The sequence below is a fragment of the Lates calcarifer genome, linkage group LG6 (genome assembly GCF_001640805.2).
Source record: "Lates calcarifer isolate ASB-BC8 linkage group LG6, TLL_Latcal_v3, whole genome shotgun sequence".
Taxonomy (NCBI): Eukaryota; Metazoa; Chordata; class Actinopteri; family Centropomidae; genus Lates; species Lates calcarifer.
The window spans coordinates 24,233,389-24,251,716 of NC_066838.1; the positions used below are offsets into that span (position 1 = coordinate 24,233,389).

Sequence of the window (18,328 nt, forward strand, 5' to 3'; positions counted from 1 at the left end):
ATCTGCTGAACACTACTGCCCCCAAGTGACAGGAGTGAGTAGAGCACCAACGTCACCCACAGTCAGAGCACATTAGATCCTCTATTATCACCAAATTAATAGACTTTAGATGTGTTAAATGTTTTAACAGTGGTTTAGAACAAACTAATTAGCATGCTTTAGCAACAGAATTTGTCCCACTTTATTTAAAAAACGCTTCTACTTCTAACAGTGCAACAGTGGCTCTGCCGTGTGGAGTGACTAATAAAGAGGAAACACTTGTGCAGTCACTGAACGTACTTTATTTTTGACATTGATAAAGGCACAGATCAGAGATTAGTTGAAGGGAATGTGTGCTTGTTTTAATACTCCTCTCCCTCATCATCATCTTCTCCCATACTATCAGTTCCGACCTCCTCGTAATCCTTCTCCAGAGCTGCCATGTCCTCTCTGGCCTCAGAGAACTCTCCCTCCTCCATACCCTCACCCACATACCAGTGAACAAAGGCACGCTTAGCGTACATCAGATCGAACTTGTGGTCGAGCCGAGCCCAGGCTTCTGCAATAGCAGTGGTGTTGCTCAGCATGCACACAGCCCTCTGGACCTTGGCCAGGTCTCCACCAGGAACCACGGTGGGAGGCTGGTAGTTGATGCCAACCTTGAAACCAGTGGGGCACCAGTCCACAAACTGGATGGTGCGCTTGGTTTTGATGGTGGCGATGGCAGCATTGACATCTTTGGGCACCACATCACCACGGTACAAGAGGCAGCAAGCCATGTACTTGCCGTGGCGTGGGTCACATTTCACCATCTGATTGGCTGGCTCGAAGCAGGCATTTGTGATCTCAGACACCGTTAACTGCTCATGGTACGCCTTCTCAGCAGAGATGACAGGAGCATAGGTGGCCAGGGGGAAGTGGATACGGGGATATGGCACCAAGTTGGTCTGGAACTCTGTCAGATCAACATTGAGGGCACCATCGAAACGAAGGGAAGCAGTGATGGAGGACACGATCTGACTGATCAACCTGTTCAGGTTGGTGTAGGTAGGACGCTCGATATCGAGGTTCCTACGGCAGATGTCGTAGATGGCCTCGTTATCTACCATGAAGGCACAGTCAGAGTGCTCCAGGGTGGTGTGGGTGGTCAGGATGGAGTTGTAGGGCTCCACCACAGCGGTGGACACCTGGGGAGCTGGGTAGATGGAGAACTCCAGCTTGGACTTCTTGCCGTAGTCGACGGACAGACGCTCCATCAGCAGGGAGGTGAAACCAGAGCCGGTGCCACCTCCGAAGCTGTGGAAAACCAGGAAGCCCTGAAGACCAGTGCACTGGTCAGCCTGAGGACAGAGAGGGACACAGTCATCAAATATGAGAGATTAAGTTTGAGATTTTGAGTCAAAATTAGGAAAGAAGTCACCCACCAGTTTGCGGATCCTGTCCAGAACCAAGTCAATGATCTCTTTGCCGATGGTGTAGTGTCCACGGGCGTAGTTGTTGGCAGCATCCTCCTTACCGGTGATCAGCTGCTCAGGGTGGAAGAGCTGGCGGTAGGTCCCAGTGCGCACCTCATCTGCAGAGACAGTCAGTCAGAAATGACTTCAATGTTTTAAAGATATCAAAGAGAAATTACGGTATCTATATTTAACGAGAATTTACCGATAACAGTGGGCTCCAGGTCGACAAAAACAGCCCTGGGGACGTGTTTTCCAGCTCCGGTCTCACTGAAGAAGGTGTTGAAGGAATCATCTCCTCCTCCAATGGTCTTGTCGCTGGGCATCTGTCCGTCCGGCTGGATCCCATGCTCCAGGCAGTAAAGCTCCCAGCAGGCATTGCCAATCTGGACACCAGCCTGACCAACGTGCACAGAGATACACTCACGCTGTGGAGAGAGAAAAGAAAAAAAAGGGTTAAAAGCAGTTCTTGCGCTATTTTTGACTAACTCGACACCGAAGGCTACAAATCACATGTTGAAGGCAGCTCTGGAGCTAATGCATGATCTGAGGAGGAGGAAAAAAGGCTCTTTTGTAAAAGAATACCAGAGCATCACAACTTAAGTCACCTGACACATGATGCACATTCATTACCCTGGGAACAGAAACCTCTTCAGGGACACAGAGATATCACAGAGAGGACGGTTATTCAGGCACATAATGGGCTTATGGAAGAATGAGAACCATCAAAAGTTCTGGGGTGGAGCAAACCAAACACAGCTGTTAGTTGAGCAGAAGTAGGTCAACACAATGTGCAACAAGGAAGATTAAATATAAAAGCACCATAAAGCTTTTGAGTGAATGGGTTTTGTTTGAAAAGCCTGTGGTTGCAGTTTCATAAAGGCCAGGCCCCATGGGAGGATTACCCCCCAGTCCCCACCCAACCTCTGGGGCTGCTGGGTTTGTTCAGTGTCTGTATGATGTGACATTTCTTAGGATTTTTAAAGTCATACATAAGAAAAACACACACAAAACCACTGGATCTGAATCTTGGAGTCCTTTCAGATTTTTGGGGGTGAAAATAGGTCAGGTCAGGTGGGGGTGGGGATGGGGGGCTTTTAACAGTCTGTGTCCTGGGGCTCATTTCTCATTTTCCCATAATCCATCTATGGCGATAAAACAAGGGGAATGTTTCAGGCTGAAAGCACACTGACCTTCGCCAAGTGGGTCAATGTGCAGACAGGAAAAGCAGGAAACTGGCAGCCACCACTGAACTTGAATTTGGGCTGTGCCTTGTCAAGTTACACTTAAAACGGACCAAAAATACAATTAAAAAACGATGTGTCGAACATGAGAAGTGGTTCACCGTCCGCCATTTTAACTTTTATTTCAGATTAAAGCTAAAATATGGAGTTTTATTGCCGCTTCCTGAAGTTGATAAGTTAGTTAAACTAGGTTGCCACGTGATAACAAACTTCTGACCTTTGATTTTTGTATTAAACATATATAATAAGTAGAATAAACTGTATATTTTCTTACTCACCATGTTTCCTGAAGTTGTAAAGTCTAGAGGTGGGACAAAAAAAGAGGAAGAGGCAACGTTAGTTCTCACGGATAGGCTTTTAGGAGTCCTGTGTAAGAAGTAACTGATGCGCTGCAACTAGGCGGGGCCTTTTATACTCTCCGACCCGGCGGAAAAAGAGCTGCGTAACCTGATTGGTCCAAAGGTCATGTGTGCCTATTTCCTATTGGTTGAAGTGCAAGTCATCTTCCTCTTTGAAACGCCACGAGCTCCACAGGAATGTGAAGCAATCCGACGTGGGTGTCAGAAATGAGGCGTTTACGGGTTGCGAAAGAATAGGAAGAACAAGTAACGTTGTAGACCCACCAGCGTTGTTGTGTAACTCAGTGGTGGAATGTAACTAAATGCATTTACTCAAGTACTGTACATCACAAGTATTTCCATGCTATGCTACTTTCTAGTACTTTCTACTTCTGTTCCACTATATTTTGAAGGCAAATATTGTTCTTTTGCTTCACTAAGTTTATTTTAAAGCTTTAGTAACTAATTATTTTGCAAATTCTATTATTAATATGAAATCTAAATCAAGTAATACATTATTTTGCTATATTATCATAGCTGAATTTACCAAACAGTATATAAATGAGCAAAGTAATTAAATAAAGTAATTAAAATTAGCTTTTACTTAAGTAAAGGAAACAATTTATGCTTTACTCCACTACATTTCAGAAATAAATATTGTTCTCAACTACATTTGCAGTTGCTTCAGAAAGTATTCAGACCCCTTTATTGTACACTTTATTGTGTCGCAGATTTAATTTTAAACTGATAAAATCACCCTTTTTTGTCAGTTAGTATGCACTCAGTAAGCCATAAAAGTGAAAATATGTTTTCAGAAATGTTTGCAAATCTCTCATTTACAATAGCATTAAGACCCTTAATTCAGCACCTTGCATAAGCCCATTTGGCAGCAGTTATAGCTTCGAAAAGTCTAAAGTCTATACAAGCTTTGTACACCTCATAAATACTCCAAGTGCTTTGTTCTACATGAAAAACCCACATTTAATTAATGTACATTTATTATACTGCAAACTAAACCAAAGTCTATAAAAACTCAGTACATTATTTTTCTTAAAATAAATCTGTGAAGGAAATGAGACACATTGGTATGATTCTGACAATGCAGCTGGTGTGTAAAATTACAGTGGGAAAGAAAAACATTTCTTTGGGACAACCAATGTTAGGAGTGTTCTTACAATTTATATCCATTTTCTTTCAATCAGAGCCTCCCCCTGGTGTATGAAGCATTGAAGTGTCAACCTTTGTCTCACTTCCACCCCCTCTCACCACCAGAGGTCCCCATTTATTAAGATACCACTGCTTTTTTTCCATTGTCAGCAGTTAGAAATCAGTTTGAGGAGAGTCTTTGTCTTTTGTTTTCTTCAGTAGTTCCACAATTCTTGAGTAAAAAGAGGAGCTTTGTATTTAATGGGAATCCCTTATATACACTTCCTCTGAAGAGCTGCAACTAACTGCTGATTACTTTCTCAATTAATGTTTTTGTCTCTATGTCAGAATACAGTAAAGATGCCTATTGTAATTTCCTTCAGCCCAAGAGCACATCTTAAAATGTTATTTTTTGTCCAACAGTTAAAAAAAAAGTACAAAGTTTGTTATCACCTACAACACAGAAAACTATCAAATCTTCACATTTGAGAAACTGAAACCTGCAAATATTTGATGTTTGCTGCTTCCCGTTACCAAAACTATAGTTTGATTTTCAGAGGAAACGAACTGAGTAATTTTTGAAGCTCTGCATTGGATGCTTTAACCTTAATGTGGCTGCATCCACAACACATTTACTATAATCTGCATTTTTATGGTATACAGTCATTTCTCTCTGAATTCCAACAGGCACAGATATGAAGATGTCATGAAGGACAGACATACGGTAATAAAGACACAAAGACTTCAAAGTGAAGCTCTGAACTCCATTAGGTGGCTCAAAGGCACATTCTCACATCATCAGTACAGTAAATTAACAAATACAATTTGAACTTCAATTGTGCAGTTTATTTACAGACCCTCAAGTCCACAAACTGGAGTGAGCGCCTGGTCTTATGGTGGCGATGGCAGCATTGACATCTTTGGGCACCACATCACCACGGAACAGGAACATTTGGAAAACATTTTTGACTTGGCAGTTTGGTAGTTTCCTGGTGGGTTTGCTGGGCCTTCACATGGGTTTGATGTGACCACGAATCTGCGTTTAGTCCCCCAGTTTTGTGAGCGAGACCCGGACACATTTTTCTCTCCTGGCCGAGACCAGGGGATGGTCACATACAGAGCACACCTTGTTGGTGCAGTGCCTTCTGACAGGTGAGTGAGTTACCTGCCAGGGAACTTGTTACTCATTTCGCTGGGTGTTCATGCTGTGTTCAAGAAAACATCCCATTGTACCATACTCGCCATGTTTTCTGTATTTAAGGAGTCGAAGATGAAGAGACAACTCTCACAACAGCTTTTCAATGAGGTCTGTGTAAGATGCCTCTAGAGTTTTACCAGGAGGGGCTTTTTATATCCACTTCAGTTGGTGAATCCAATTGGTAGAGAGTCACACTAGCTCCTTTTCTATTGGCTGAACAGAAACACTTACACAGGTGTTATTAATGACGTTACAGAAGGCTCAGGCCCAGGCCCCTGGAAAAGAAATGCCAGATGACTAAAAAGAGATGGAAAACGACTATAGAGTGGTAAAGCAACTAAGCAGAGATGTCAAATGAGATGCAAAACTACTAAAAAGAGACATTAAATGACTAAAAAGACAAGTAATTAGAGAGAGATTCAAAGTGTGTCTCACAGTGTCTTTTCAATCTCTGGAGGGTGTCTCACATGTCTGTGTCCAGGGCCCATGATCTTATACTCTTTCAATGGCTGTGGGCTTTTTGGAGTTATAAATAGCAGCTATTTATTAATATTATTTGATGCAGGAATATTTAAAGTTGGTTATTTGTTAAACATATTAAACAATGTAGCAATTAATAAAACAACTGTTGTCAAGAACCAGGGCTTTGAAAACTTAAGTCGGACCTTAGTGAATTAATTAATTCTCCTGAGAAAAAGGTCTGTTTGTCATCACGATCACTTCCTTAGCGTATGAAACCAGTTGTGGTCACAACCCTCCTTTTGACCTGGATTTGACCCTTTTCCTCAGCCAACACCACCACCAGGGGTCTCCATATAAATAAAACTTGTATTTCAATCTCGTCACTATAAACTCAAACTGAGCTAAACAGAAATTCATCTCACTAATCCTAAATTGCTGCCAATTAAACTAAGTGGAAATAAGTCCAGGAACACACATATCTCCATTTTGTTTCTTACTAAATCAAAACAAACAGGATCCCTGATGGCCTTTGTACTGTATTTATAGGAACCTTGGCATAAAAGCAAAACACAGTAGCAGTGCATCCTAGACTGTTTCAATTCTTAGTCCTCACCTTGCATGAAAAGCTTTTACACCTGCACACTGTTATTTTCCATCACAGCATGTCTGTATTTGCAGGAACTCATGCATTTCCTGCTGTGATACAGAGAGTCTGTTGTGTGGAGGATTATTGTAAAGAGAGGGGGGATTGTCTGGGTCAGACATGTTGTGCTGTGTGGTGTCTTTTCATAAAACCAGTCACATTCACAGTCGCCTATGAATTTTAAGTGTGTTTACAGAAAATGATTTTTCATGGGAGGCCTGGTTTTAAAAACAGTCAGTGGGATGTATAATTAAACACTAAATCATCTTTTATATTAAAGCTCCAAAAGCAGTCTATAAATAATAAAGTTAGTGTGAAGCTAGTGTTCAAACAGCCAACTAAAAGTTATGTGGGAACAGGATTAGGAGCTTCCAGTGTAGGAATGCATCAGGTTACACTTTTATAAAGTATGAAATCAATATTTTCAAACAGTGAAATAATTTATAGCCATAATTCAAAAAGAAGAGAGGACAACGGCAAGAGAAAAAATACTTCATTCTCCAACAATAACTCTGGAGGGAGATATATTTTAAAATGTGCCTCTGGAGGAGGACAGGTGAAGTGCACAAAGTAAAAACCCTCCTCCATCTGCCGCAGTATCTGTTTCACATCCAGCAGCAGAGCAACCAAGAGTTTCTAAATAACAGAAACACCTCTCTGGATAATGTTACAGTTCAACAGAATATATAAAGAAGGCACAGTCGCTGATGAAAGGATGGAATGATCTTGTACAGCCTGTTATATCACCACTAAGCCACCACACAGTGTCATTAGGTTCATTGTGGGTGAACATTGATCTGACTGCAGTGATGCTACAGTGACAATGTGGCCTGTTCTGAAGTCTGAAAACAGATCCTACTTGTCTTAATTCAGAGTTACTGTAATAATCTGCTGATTTAGGCCAAATCCTAAATGTATTTCTTCACAGTCTATGATGAATTTAAGAGCTCATACAATCTCCTCATATCTTTTAGATAATGTTATGTTCTGTTTTTGCAGTGCTTAGTCTTTAGCTGACAAGAGTAATTGGGAATATATCAAAACCTGACAGTTATATTGAGGACGTCCTTTTAAAGCTCAGACGTAGTCATAGCTCAGATATGCTCCTTATAGCTGCAGCACTCATTTCAAATATTTCAAAGTAGGATTTAAACACTAGGTACTATGGGATGTGTAAACCACAAAGCATGTTATTTTTATTTACTTATTTATTGGTGCAGTGAGTTCTCAGCCTTTTAAGTGTAGAATTTCCTGATTTGATTACATCAGATGTTGCCAGATTATTTTGAAAAACTGATCACTCCTGATTAATGGTTATTTTTCATTCTTAAACAAAATATATAATAAAGACAACAGAGACAGCTTCACGTGTTACAGGAAATTTATTTAGAACAGAGCCAAACTGACGTTTTTTTCTTTTTTGGATTTCAGTTTGAATGTAGACAAACGCACATTTGAAAGACAAACGTTTGTTTTTGGAATGCCCTTAAGAACAAATTCAGAGGAACTGTTTCCTGTTTCACTAGTGCTTCATGTCCCTTTCAGTGCTCCTCTTTCTCACCCTCCAAAGAGTAAACTCCTTCCTACTCCCCAACGTACAACCTGGTAATGCTCCCTCTGGCCTTCCTACCACAGGAATTTAACAAACTAGACATTTTGTTCTGAACTGCCAATTTAATAGACAAACATTTCTTTTTGGAATGTATTTAAGAATGAATGGAATCAATTATTTCCTGTTTAGTGCCTTCATGTCCCTTTTAATATTCCTCTCCTTCCTCCTCTCCCTCACCCTCAATGGAGTCGACTCCGACCTCCTCGTAATCCTTCTCCAGAGCTGCCATGTCCTCTCTGGCCTCAGAGAACTCTCCCTCCTCCATACCCTCACCCACATACCAGTGAACAAAGGCACGCTTAGCGTACATCAGATCGAACTTGTGGTCGAGCCGAGCCCAGGCCTCTGCAATAGCAGTGGTGTTGCTCAGCATGCACACAGCCCTCTGGACCTTGGCCAGGTCTCCACCAGGAACCACGGTGGGAGGCTGGTAGTTGATGCCAACCTTGAAACCAGTGGGACACCAGTCCACAAACTGGATGGTGCGCTTGGTTTTGATGGTGGCGATGGCAGCATTGACATCTTTGGGCACCACATCACCACGGTACAAGAGGCAGCAAGCCATGTACTTGCCGTGGCGTGGGTCACATTTCACCATCTGATTGGCTGGCTCGAAGCAGGCATTTGTGATCTCAGCCACTGAGAGCTGCTCATGGTACGCCTTCTCAGCAGAGATGACAGGAGCATAGGTGGCCAGGGGGAAGTGGATACGGGGATATGGCACCAAGTTGGTCTGGAACTCTGTCAGATCAACATTGAGGGCACCATCGAAACGAAGGGAAGCAGTGATGGAGGACACGATCTGACCAATTAGCCTGTTCAGGTTGGTGTAGGTAGGACGCTCGATATCGAGGTTCCTACGGCAGATGTCGTAGATGGCCTCGTTATCTACCATGAAGGCACAGTCAGAGTGCTCCAGGGTGGTGTGGGTGGTCAGGATGGAGTTGTAGGGCTCCACCACAGCGGTGGACACCTGGGGAGCTGGGTAGATGGAGAACTCCAGCTTGGACTTCTTGCCGTAGTCGACGGACAGACGCTCCATCAGCAGGGAGGTGAAACCAGAGCCGGTGCCACCTCCGAAGCTGTGGAAAACCAGGAAGCCCTGAAGACCAGTGCACTGGTCAGCCTGAGGACAGAGAGGGACACAGTCATCAAATATGAGAAACAAGATTAAGTTTGATATTTTGAGTCAAAATTAGGAAAGAAGTCACCCACCAGTTTGCGGATCCTGTCCAGCACCAGGTCAATGATCTCTTTGCCGATGGTGTAGTGTCCACGGGCGTAGTTGTTGGCAGCATCCTCCTTACCGGTGATCAGCTGCTCAGGGTGGAAGAGCTGGCGGTAGGTCCCAGTGCGCACCTCATCTGCAGAGACAGTCAGTCAGAAATGACTTCAATGTTTTAAAGATATCAAAGAGAAATTACGGTATCTATATTTAACGAGAATTTACCGATAACAGTGGGCTCCAGGTCGACAAAAACAGCCCTGGGGACGTGTTTTCCAGCTCCGGTCTCACTGAAGAAGGTGTTGAAGGAATCATCTCCTCCTCCAATGGTCTTGTCACTGGGCATCTGTCCGTCCGGCTGGATCCCATGTTCCAGGCAGTAAAGCTCCCAGCAGGCATTGCCAATCTGGACACCAGCCTGACCAACGTGGATGGAGATACACTCACGCTGTGGAGAGAGAAAATGAGAGAGGTTATGTATTTAAAAATGAATCACTATAAGTATGAGATAGAGTTTACCCACTTTGATAATTATTACATTTGAAAAATCTAAATCAAATTTTCTTAATTATTAAATATGATCCCAAGTAAATGAGGTGCACATTGTGGAGTCGCTTTATCTAGGTAACATTATCAACTCAACGGTTTTTTACAAGTTTCAATTTTACTAACAGTGGAAATCTCTTTTGATTGGTAACAACCAATCAATGACAGTCTGGATAACGGTCCAACAGTCGCCACGCAGCCTCAACTTTTGATTGGCGCACTGCGTTCTGTCTGGAACTGCGTTGCTATGCGACAAGCCTTTCACTCTGGCAACAGATGACGTTTGCTGGAATTCGTGTGAAAAAGTGAACTATTAAGCTGAGAGCACCGGCATGTTGGAAAAAAACGAAAAGTTTAATCTGGGTTTATAAAAACGTAAAATAACAGCCAGCTAAAACACAGGATGTCTGCTCCCTGCTGACCCTGCATCACCGCGGCAGTTATCAGGGAACAGCTCAGCAGTGTCCATTGCTAGCATGCATTTTTAATGCCTTGCGCCATGCTGACAGTGCATTTCATCCATTTTCCCCACGGATTGGGTTTCTCTGGGTGTGGGGCACTTCAAGCTAGTACCACTCACACGCATCCTCCCTGCCGAATGAATTAACGTTTACAGGACTGCACTGTCCTGCCACGACAAGTGATGATCGGGGCTTAGTCATGGCGGGGGGAGATAATAAATTACCGCAGAGTCGACGGTTGGACTGAAGCCTACATTATTCATTCTGCCCACACTGCAATCCGCTGAAAACCTCTTTTGTTCAGTCTACCCGCCACGTACCCATCCAAAGCGCGCCAGATCACCTCCCCGCACCAAACCTCAGATTATAACAGCGTTTAATATTAACATGTACTTGTTTAGGAAACATATGGAGAGATAACGCGTCGTTTTGTGCGTCCTCACGCTCTAATTCCCACTTTTCCCTTAATGTTACCGCTCCCTCCCTCCTCACACCCACAAGTCCCATCCCTCAAGAGTGGAAGCAACACGTATACCTCAAATATGTCTACTTATCGAAGTTTTTGAAAAAGTTCTTACCATTTTGTTATGATTTAGTCGCGCTAGAGGGTTGCAGAAGCTCCTCGACAGGGAGTCTTACAATTCGACAGTTATGGGGTCGATGTAAGAGATAATGGCGCACATGAGGATGGACAGTGGTATATATGCAAGTGCAGCCCCGGCGCCGGTGGCTGCTGTGCCGCCATTGGTCGATTTCCTGTCACTCTGACGTTTCGAAGCTGTTATCGGCTTCCTATTGGACGAGAGGCTCTCTCGCTACAAAGACCGCCTCCCAGACCCCACCCGTATCCCGACCTCCTCCCGTTATTGTGCTGAAAGCATGGCGGCTCTTATTGTGAGGAAAATGCTGCGTAATTTTCAGCGTGCTGGTACCAGACAGGCCCAGTCCACCGTGCAGAAAACAGTGTGTATAAACCCCCTTATTAACCACAAACAGACAAATAATCGAAATAGCTTATATTAGAACAAAATAGAGCAGAACAGATTAGAGCAGAGTCTACAATTTGAGAATATAGCACTGTGAAAACTCCAGTTACACTGATTTTGGCCATTATTTGAAACTATTTGCCTGAATTTCAAATTCAGTTACACACAAATTCCACAAAGATTGGTTTGTTATTCAGCCTTACTACTTATAAGGGCAATATCAAGAAATGTGTATAGCTAATGCAAAATGCCATGAGTCAGTTAAATCCTATTTTGAGATAGATTGAGTTACAGAAAAGTCTTTTCTGAAAGCTTTACCATCAGCTCTATTTTTTCTGCATCTCAGCTGTGACCATGTGGCCTCTGCAGTCTCCTGTGATACCTGATAAACATCATGAATTCTCCCTATTATTTAACAGTCACTGTGTTTATATGATGTTCATTTTATTTCCAGTATTCTGATTTTACTTTACAGCCCTCTCTTGATAAAAGAGGTCAAACTGCCCAGTCACAGATGAGACGAGGGATGAGGGACATGTAGGCCACAGAGAGCCACAGACGCCCAACCCCCTCCCCCCCAGCTCTCCTCCCAAGATTTAACGGTTGCTAGGAAATGAATAACGGAGTTGCCTGGATACAGCCTAGTATCCACATAGACCGCCTTTATCTGGTGGTCACGTGGCCCAGCTTAAATAGCAGCATTAATGGGCTGCACTGCAGCTGCCTCTGTGGGGGGATGTGAGGCGCCTCAACCTCCTCTTTCCTAAAAATCTGTCACCCTAATGTCCTCTGTCTGTAAGGAAACACACTTGTTCTCGCCTATAAGTTCTCATGTCTTCCTCCTCCTATAAAACTGATGAAAATATATATATATACCATGAGGATGATGGGGTGTGGCCTCTGCGACACAAGATGCATGGCATCAATGTGAGTCATGCATTCATCAAGGCAGTTGTAGTTCACAAAAAAGCTCGCTCCTCCTGGAGACAGTAATGTAACTAGATGTGCGTAACAGCTCTGTTGGGGTCTGTCTTAAACTTTCAATGAGAAACACCATAAATTGTTGTTGATGGGCCTATACATAAAGGCACAGCAAACTTACAGACCGTTAAGCATCTTGGTTGCTAACAACAAAGGAACCTCTATGACAACAGATGTCCCAGGAGCAGAAATGATCCGTCTCTGAAAACAGGGCTGCTTAAAATAACCTACATTTTTACATAAAGAGAAGCTGATCTCTGAAGCCTGCACTGCAGGTAACATAGTGCTGCTGTGGCCTGCAGCCGCAGCCAGGATGAAATCAGCTAATGTGTGTAATGGTTGTAATAATGTTAACGTCACTCTTGGAGATGAGAATGATGGCTGATGTGAAGCAGACCTCGGTTCGGTTAGCTGGTGTTTGTTTTTAGGAGCCAGACGGGTGGAGTTAGCCGCCGCAGTAGAATTCAGATACAGTCGAGCTGAGAGCTGAGACAGAAAATGAATCAACAGCTGTGTCATTTGATGTTTCCAGCTTTTCGGATGTGAGGATTTGATGCCATCTAACTGTCATTCAACTGTCAGTCTATAGACGTCTTCAGTATTTCTGGGTTAAAATAGACTTATATCTGAAGCCTCCCAGTTGATGTGGCCTTGCTCCATACATCTGAATACCTCACTCAACAATGAGTGAATGAAATGACAGTTTGATTATCAGGTTAATGTGCTTGTTCCACATTTATTCAACACAAATTTAAAAAAAAAAAGAGCAACAGCATTTGAGAGAGCACACCAGCAAAATAAAATGAATTTCTCTGCCTTGTTTTCAGGTGCATGTCTCCCTCTGATGTGTAATTTCCTCTTCCTGTGCGCATGCTTTCACTTTCTCTTCCCAGTCTCCTTCTTTTTAATCCCTCTCCTTCTCTTCTGTGTTCATTTTCTCCTCTTATCATTCACACTTAAAGCATACAATACTCTATGATCATGTGTCACATCTAGAATTATTAATAGATGGGTTTAATATTACACATATCTGTGTCCATATGTCATTCACAGCTAATTTGTTTCTTTTTGATTTGCAGGACCAAAACATCTTTTATTTCCTCCAGACCAGTATTCCTGTGAGGGTCTGACCCACCCTTGCAATCTCATCCTCAACATCCTCGACGTCCTGACCTGCTGTGGCTCTAGCACAAAATGTTTCAGTGTCTTAGCTCATCAGTTTAAGAGAATAGATACACCACAACCTTCTTCTGTCATCCCATGGCCCTGCTAAGTGAACTGCACCTGCATTAAAACAGTCAAGCTACACAGACGCTGCTCTGACAGATGGAAAATATGCTCTGTCACTTTGTCGGGTATCATATTCTCTCTTCGCGGGGATGCAGTGCGGTCAGTTTCATGCCATGAAGGACCACTCCCATGTGTCTAGCATTCCCATCCTCCCTCTCTCCTCTTGGTGAGCAGCTGCTCCGACCCTCCCTGTCTCACAGCTGCTGGGGAGGAGGAGAGGGAGGAGGAGAAGGAGGAGGGAGAGTGGAGAATGTTCTCTCGAGAAGTCCTGGCTGGGAGCCATGGCTGCTTCCTGTCCTTCCCTTTCATCCCCTGCAGTTCACACTGAGTACAGCAACCACGAAAAAGCAGCTCGTAAATCATGCATCCTCACTTCCTCGCTGAATAATTGATGATAATTCCCACATTACGGTGACAAAAAACATACTGTTTGCTTCATGCTGCAGTCAGGATTTTTCCAGACTACTGAAGCCACCGATTATGCCAGTAACACTAAACAAGCCTCTTTTCAAATGACTCTCATTCCTTGCAGGATTCAAGACAGCTTAAAGGGCAGGACTTTAATGCAGTAAAGCCAAACTGTGAAGATCTTAGCCTGTGCACACATCAAGTGCCATGGCTCTCCTGTGACATTATGTCACATAAACTGCAATTCAGGCAATTTCGGTTCCTCAAAACAGGACAGAAGCAGAGGGAACACACCCCAGCCTCGGTCCAGCTGAACAGCAGAGAGACAGGCAGACATGCAGCCACGTGATCGACCCACTGAATGACATCATTGCAGAGAATCTAGGACAAAGAGGGAGGAGAGCTGGAGAGCTGGCATGCCGGGCGGATACCATGGCAGGCCTCGGCAAACATGGACGCCTTGGCTGCTCGAGTGAGGTGGAAGCATCTTGTGCGGCAGAGGCACTCAGCCATTTTGCATCATTTTATAATGTGTCAGGTGCATCAAAGGCTCACAGACATGCCACAGATTTTTATGCAGAATTTACCTCTATACATGTCCAGCACACAATCAGGGCTGCTTCCTATTGATTTGCAGCTTGAATGCAATCTTTGCTGATTCCCCTGCATGCATAATAAATTAGCTTTGTTTGAACTGGCCCTTTATTCAATGAGAAGTCCTTTAATTTTCCTCTTATAATAATTCTTTCTAATAATTCAGAATGAGAAATGACACTGCAGCAAGCCTTTAAAGCTGAAAAAAAATCATTCTCATCATATATTTTTATATTCTTAACCACATCTTAATAAAATCCCAACCCTCCACTAACTTAAACAACAATATTTATCCTGTTTTTAAGCAAAACCAGGTTTTAAAAGTGATAATTTTGTTCATATTTGAGTTAGATATTTAAAGTAAATCCCGGTTTGAATAGCATTACCAAATGGTGGTAGTAAAACCCTTTTTTTTCGTCAGTGCACAGGAGCAAATCCCCTGCCCTGCATGTATAAATCTGGTAGCACCGCCCTCCCATTCAGCAGTTGTTGCATCGACCCCGTTGGGTACAACACGCGACGCAAACACACCGTTTTTAAAAAGCCTCCTTTCTTCACATTTTCTCGTTCTCCTCTTCCTCTTTGAACCTCAGACGGAAACATGGTAAGTTTATATTTCTCCTCTGTGTGTTTGAGACTATTTTTGCGAGGTATAAAATTAAGGAAATTTAAGCAGCAGCAGCAGCAGCAGCAGCCGGCATCTCGGCTGATACACGACGTCGTCAGAGGTTTTCCATCTTCAGAATAACCGTCTTTAATTTAATAAACAGACACATTTTGACGCGTTTTTACAGCTACCACATCATTTTAACTTCACCTGTGAGCATATTCAGGGATGGAGTTGACTTATGTGATTTCGCTGTTGACACAGATTTGTCTGCAGCAGTGGCACGATGTGATTGTCATTGTGTAAAGATGAGAACAATGCTCTGACTGGCGGCATTCAGCCTCTGTGAACAGACAGTCAGGAGGATAAATCTGCTTTTCCTCATGAACCTGCGACATTTCTTGTCTTTGTTTTCTTATTTTTGTCAATTTTAATGTATAAATACGCAAAAATCGGACACCTTACAAATGCCCTACCCTGTTCCAAGGCAGGGAGGGGCAGATTGGGTGGGGATGGATGGAGACATTAGATTGCAGCTATTCATTTTTAATTTATAGGATACAGCAGTGAATGTATTTTTAATTTAATCCCTGATTACTAAAACATAAATTGGTGCAACATAGTGTTTTTGTTGTAAACATGACATGAAATATAAGTGTTGATTTAAATAAACACGTCATCTTTCAATTGAATTCATCCAAACTGATCATTAAATTTGGATTATATGCAGATTTCTGTGATATAGAATAACAGGTGTACTAGAGCAGATGGTCTTTGTTTTTTTTTTTCCTCCTCTCAGCTTCCGCTGTGATTGTGCATCCTTAAGGCACAAGAGCAAGTGGAATTTTCCAGACTGATAACGTGCACGCGCCTGTGCCCATGCAAATGAATTTGCATTCGTGCTTATGCTAGCAAAAGGAGGGTTTAGAGTGGGGATAAGAAGACAAGGGAGACAAAAAGGACTGAAGGAAAGACGAGAGCAGCGTCCTGCCTCTGCGGGGGCTGCTGTCAAGCATTTCAGTCCCCCTGCGGATTGTGGTGCAGGGAGGTGCCTCCTGCTGCACTGCCTGTTCATCTCAGACAGGGGGAGCAACTGAATGTTTCTAGAAGAATTTATGCTGCAGTTATTCTAGTAGATGTTCATGTAAAAGCTAGTGGTGTTTTAAACTATTTGGACATGGTTAAATAACCTCTTTCGTTTTCTCTCTCCACAGCGTGAGTGTATCTCCATCCACGTTGGTCAGGCTGGTGTCCAGATTGGCAATGCCTGCTGGGAGCTTTACTGCCTGGAACATGGGATCCAGCCGGACGGACAGATGCCCAGCGACAAGACTCTCGGAGGAGGAGATGATTCCTTCAACACCTTCTTCAGTGAGACCGGAGCTGGAAAACATGTCCCCAGGGCTGTTTTTGTCGACCTGGAGCCCACTGTTATCGGTAAATTCTCTGTTAAATATAGATACCGTAATTTCTCTTTGATATCTTTAAAACATTGAAGTCATTTCTGACTGACTGTCTCTGCAGATGAGGTGCGCACTGGGACCTACCGCCAGCTCTTCCACCCTGAGCAGCTGATCACCGGTAAGGAGGATGCTGCCAACAACTACGCCCGTGGACACTACACCATCGGCAAAGAGATCATTGACCTGGTGCTGGACAGGATCCGCAAACTGGTGGGTGACTTCTTTCCTAATTTTGACTCAAATTCTCAAACTTAATCTTGTTTCTCATATTTGATGACTGTGTCCCTCTCTGTCCTCAGGCTGACCAGTGCACTGGTCTTCAGGGCTTCCTGGTTTTCCACAGCTTCGGAGGTGGCACCGGCTCTGGTTTCACCTCCCTGCTGATGGAGCGTCTGTCCGTCGACTACGGCAAGAAGTCCAAGCTGGAGTTCTCCATCTACCCAGCTCCCCAGGTGTCCACCGCTGTGGTGGAGCCCTACAACTCCATCCTGACCACCCACACCACCCTGGAGCACTCTGACTGTGCCTTCATGGTAGATAACGAGGCCATCTACGACATCTGCCGTAGGAACCTCGATATCGAGCGTCCTACCTACACCAACCTGAACAGGTTGATCAGTCAGATCGTGTCCTCCATCACTGCTTCCCTTCGTTTCGATGGTGCCCTCAATGTTGATCTGACAGAGTTCCAGACCAACTTGGTGCCATATCCCCGTATCCACTTCCCCCTGGCCACCTATGCCCCTGTCATCTCTGCTGAGAAGGCGTACCATGAGCAGCTCTCAGTGGCTGAGATCACAAATGCCTGCTTCGAGCCAGCCAATCAGATGGTGAAATGTGACCCACGCCACGGCAAGTACATGGCTTGTTGCCTGCTGTTCCGTGGTGATGTGGTGCCCAAAGATGTCAATGCTGCCATCGCCACCATCAAAACCAAGCGCACCATCCAGTTTGTGGACTGGTGTCCCACTGGTTTCAAGGTTGGCATCAACTACCAGCCTCCCACCGTGGTTCCTGGTGGAGACCTGGCCAAGGTCCAGAGGGCTGTGTGCATGCTGAGCAACACCACTGCTATTGCAGAGGCCTGGGCTCGGCTCGACCACAAGTTCGATCTGATGTACGCTAAGCGTGCCTTTGTTCACTGGTATGTGGGTGAGGGTATGGAGGAGGGAGAGTTCTCTGAGGCCAGAGAGGACATGGCAGCTCTGGAGAAGGATTACGAGGAGGTCGGAGTCGACTCCATTGAGGGTGAGGGAGAGGAGGAAGGAGAGGAATATTAAAAGGGACATGAAGGCATTATTAGTTAAACAGGAAATAATTGATTGCGTGATGTGTTCTTGAATGCATTCCAAACAGAAATGTTTGTCTATCAACTACCAGTTTGGCTGCTCAGATTAAAACTCCTGAAAATGTCAAGTTTGGCTCTGTTCTAAATAAAATTCCTGTGACATGTGAAGTTGTTTGTCTTATCTTATTTCATCTTAAACATACTGTATTTGTTAAATTATAGTGATGAGTGACAAAATGTTGAAATGCATAGAATCAAGAAGCAGAATTAACCAGTCTTTCCTTAGGTTTTTCAACTTTCACACAGGATATAAATTATTTAATTATACACTCAACAGAGTGTCACAGTTTGTAGCTGTAGCAGTGGGTTCTTAACCCAAATCCAATGCTTTTCAATTGGCAGG

At 43.7% G+C, this 18,328-nt stretch overlaps 2 protein-coding genes across 4 annotated transcripts; one reads left to right on the forward strand and one right to left on the reverse strand.

Annotated features, from left to right (window-relative positions):
* Window positions 1-258: 258 nt before the first annotated feature.
* LOC108890957 (tubulin alpha-1A chain) lies at window positions 259-11,049 on the reverse strand. 3 transcript variants are annotated; one of them, XM_018688046.2, is made up of 5 exons: window positions 10,887-11,049; window positions 9,527-9,749; window positions 9,292-9,440; window positions 8,276-9,202; window positions 259-392 (listed from the first exon to the last, which is right to left on the reverse strand). In XM_018688046.2, the coding sequence occupies exons 1-5, from the start codon at window positions 10,887-10,889 to the stop codon at window positions 342-344; spliced, it is 1,353 nt and encodes a 450-aa protein (XP_018543562.1). In that variant the 5' UTR covers window positions 10,890-11,049; the 3' UTR covers window positions 259-341. The 3 variants fall into 3 exon arrangements, with proteins under 3 accessions (XP_018543562.1, XP_018543564.1, XP_018543561.1); XM_018688048.2 differs by lacking the exons at window positions 8,276-9,202; window positions 9,292-9,440; window positions 9,527-9,749; window positions 10,887-11,049 and adding exons at window positions 1,404-1,552; window positions 1,639-1,861; window positions 2,956-3,115 and having other exon boundaries at window positions 259-1,319; XM_018688045.2 differs by lacking the exon at window positions 259-392 and having other exon boundaries at window positions 7,828-9,202.
* A 3,972-nt stretch (window positions 11,050-15,021) lies between these two features.
* LOC108890986 (tubulin alpha-1B chain) lies at window positions 15,022-18,093 on the forward strand. The gene is made up of 4 exons (XM_018688089.2): window positions 15,022-15,171; window positions 16,389-16,611; window positions 16,699-16,847; window positions 16,937-18,093. Exons 1-4 carry the CDS (start codon window positions 15,169-15,171, stop codon window positions 17,915-17,917), a joined length of 1,356 nt encoding a protein of 451 aa, XP_018543605.1. The 5' UTR covers window positions 15,022-15,168; the 3' UTR covers window positions 17,918-18,093.
* Window positions 18,094-18,328: the final 235 nt, after the last annotated feature.